We start from the raw sequence: 731 nt of genomic DNA on the forward strand, positions 1-731 counted from the left end.
GTCAACCTCATCCAGCAGACACAGCTCATGCAGACCGCAGACAAGGTACGTCACAGCGAAGGATTTTCCTAGTTCCGAGCGGAAAATTAGCTGATTTTATCTGTAGAACAGCGAATTTAATTAAGCCTTGTATCTCAGTAGCAAAGACCAGTTCAGATCACAAGTCTATAGTTTCACTTGTCGATATGTCGCTCCCCTTGGCATGCTGTGTAGTACAAGCGACTAAAAAGCTACAAGCACACCCGGCTTGTTTTCAGTCTCGCATCCTAGAGATTAAATGTGTAAGCGATCACACAGTACAAGACGCATGTAGAGCAACAACAAAAATTACGATAGGGAAGGAACGATGACGATAAAAATGGCAGATCGATTTCGACCCACGCTCTTTATGTCATACATTGCCGCTTATCGTCTCGTCTTCGTTGTAAGTAATACGTAAGAGAACGAACGAACGTTAAAAACAACACGCTTTCTGATCAAGCGTTTTCAAGGAGATCGGCTTCGAACAGCGGGCGGGCAGAAAGGCGGAGAGAGGGGCGTGTGGGCGGTTAGGAGAGGATGAGGGCGGGTGGGCGGGCGGACGGGCGGGATCCGTAGCTCTCTCCCCCACCGTCGAGCCTGCTCAAAGTTGACATCGATAGTGTTCCGTGAACGGTTTTGGTTGAATCGATACCTTCGCCTAGACTCCATTAGCGCGCCCTGATCGGGGTGTAAATGTCAATGGATGAGGC

The 731-nt window shown here is 49.0% G+C and overlaps 1 protein-coding gene across 2 annotated transcripts in view; it reads left to right on the forward strand.

Moving 5' to 3' along the window:
* Positions 1-731, forward strand: part of LOC119585707 (forkhead box protein P1-like) — a gene marked incomplete at its 5' end in the record, with an annotated part of 71,485 nt that overhangs the window by 28,015 nt on the left and 42,739 nt on the right. For both annotated transcript variants that reach the window (XM_037934385.1, XM_037934387.1), the window contains 1 exon segment: positions 1-45. In XM_037934385.1, coding sequence (XP_037790313.1) covers positions 1-45 — 45 coding nt within the window.

The sequence above is a fragment of the Penaeus monodon genome, chromosome 20 (genome assembly GCF_015228065.2).
Source record: "Penaeus monodon isolate SGIC_2016 chromosome 20, NSTDA_Pmon_1, whole genome shotgun sequence".
In the NCBI taxonomy this organism is placed as follows: domain Eukaryota; kingdom Metazoa; phylum Arthropoda; class Malacostraca; order Decapoda; family Penaeidae; genus Penaeus; species Penaeus monodon.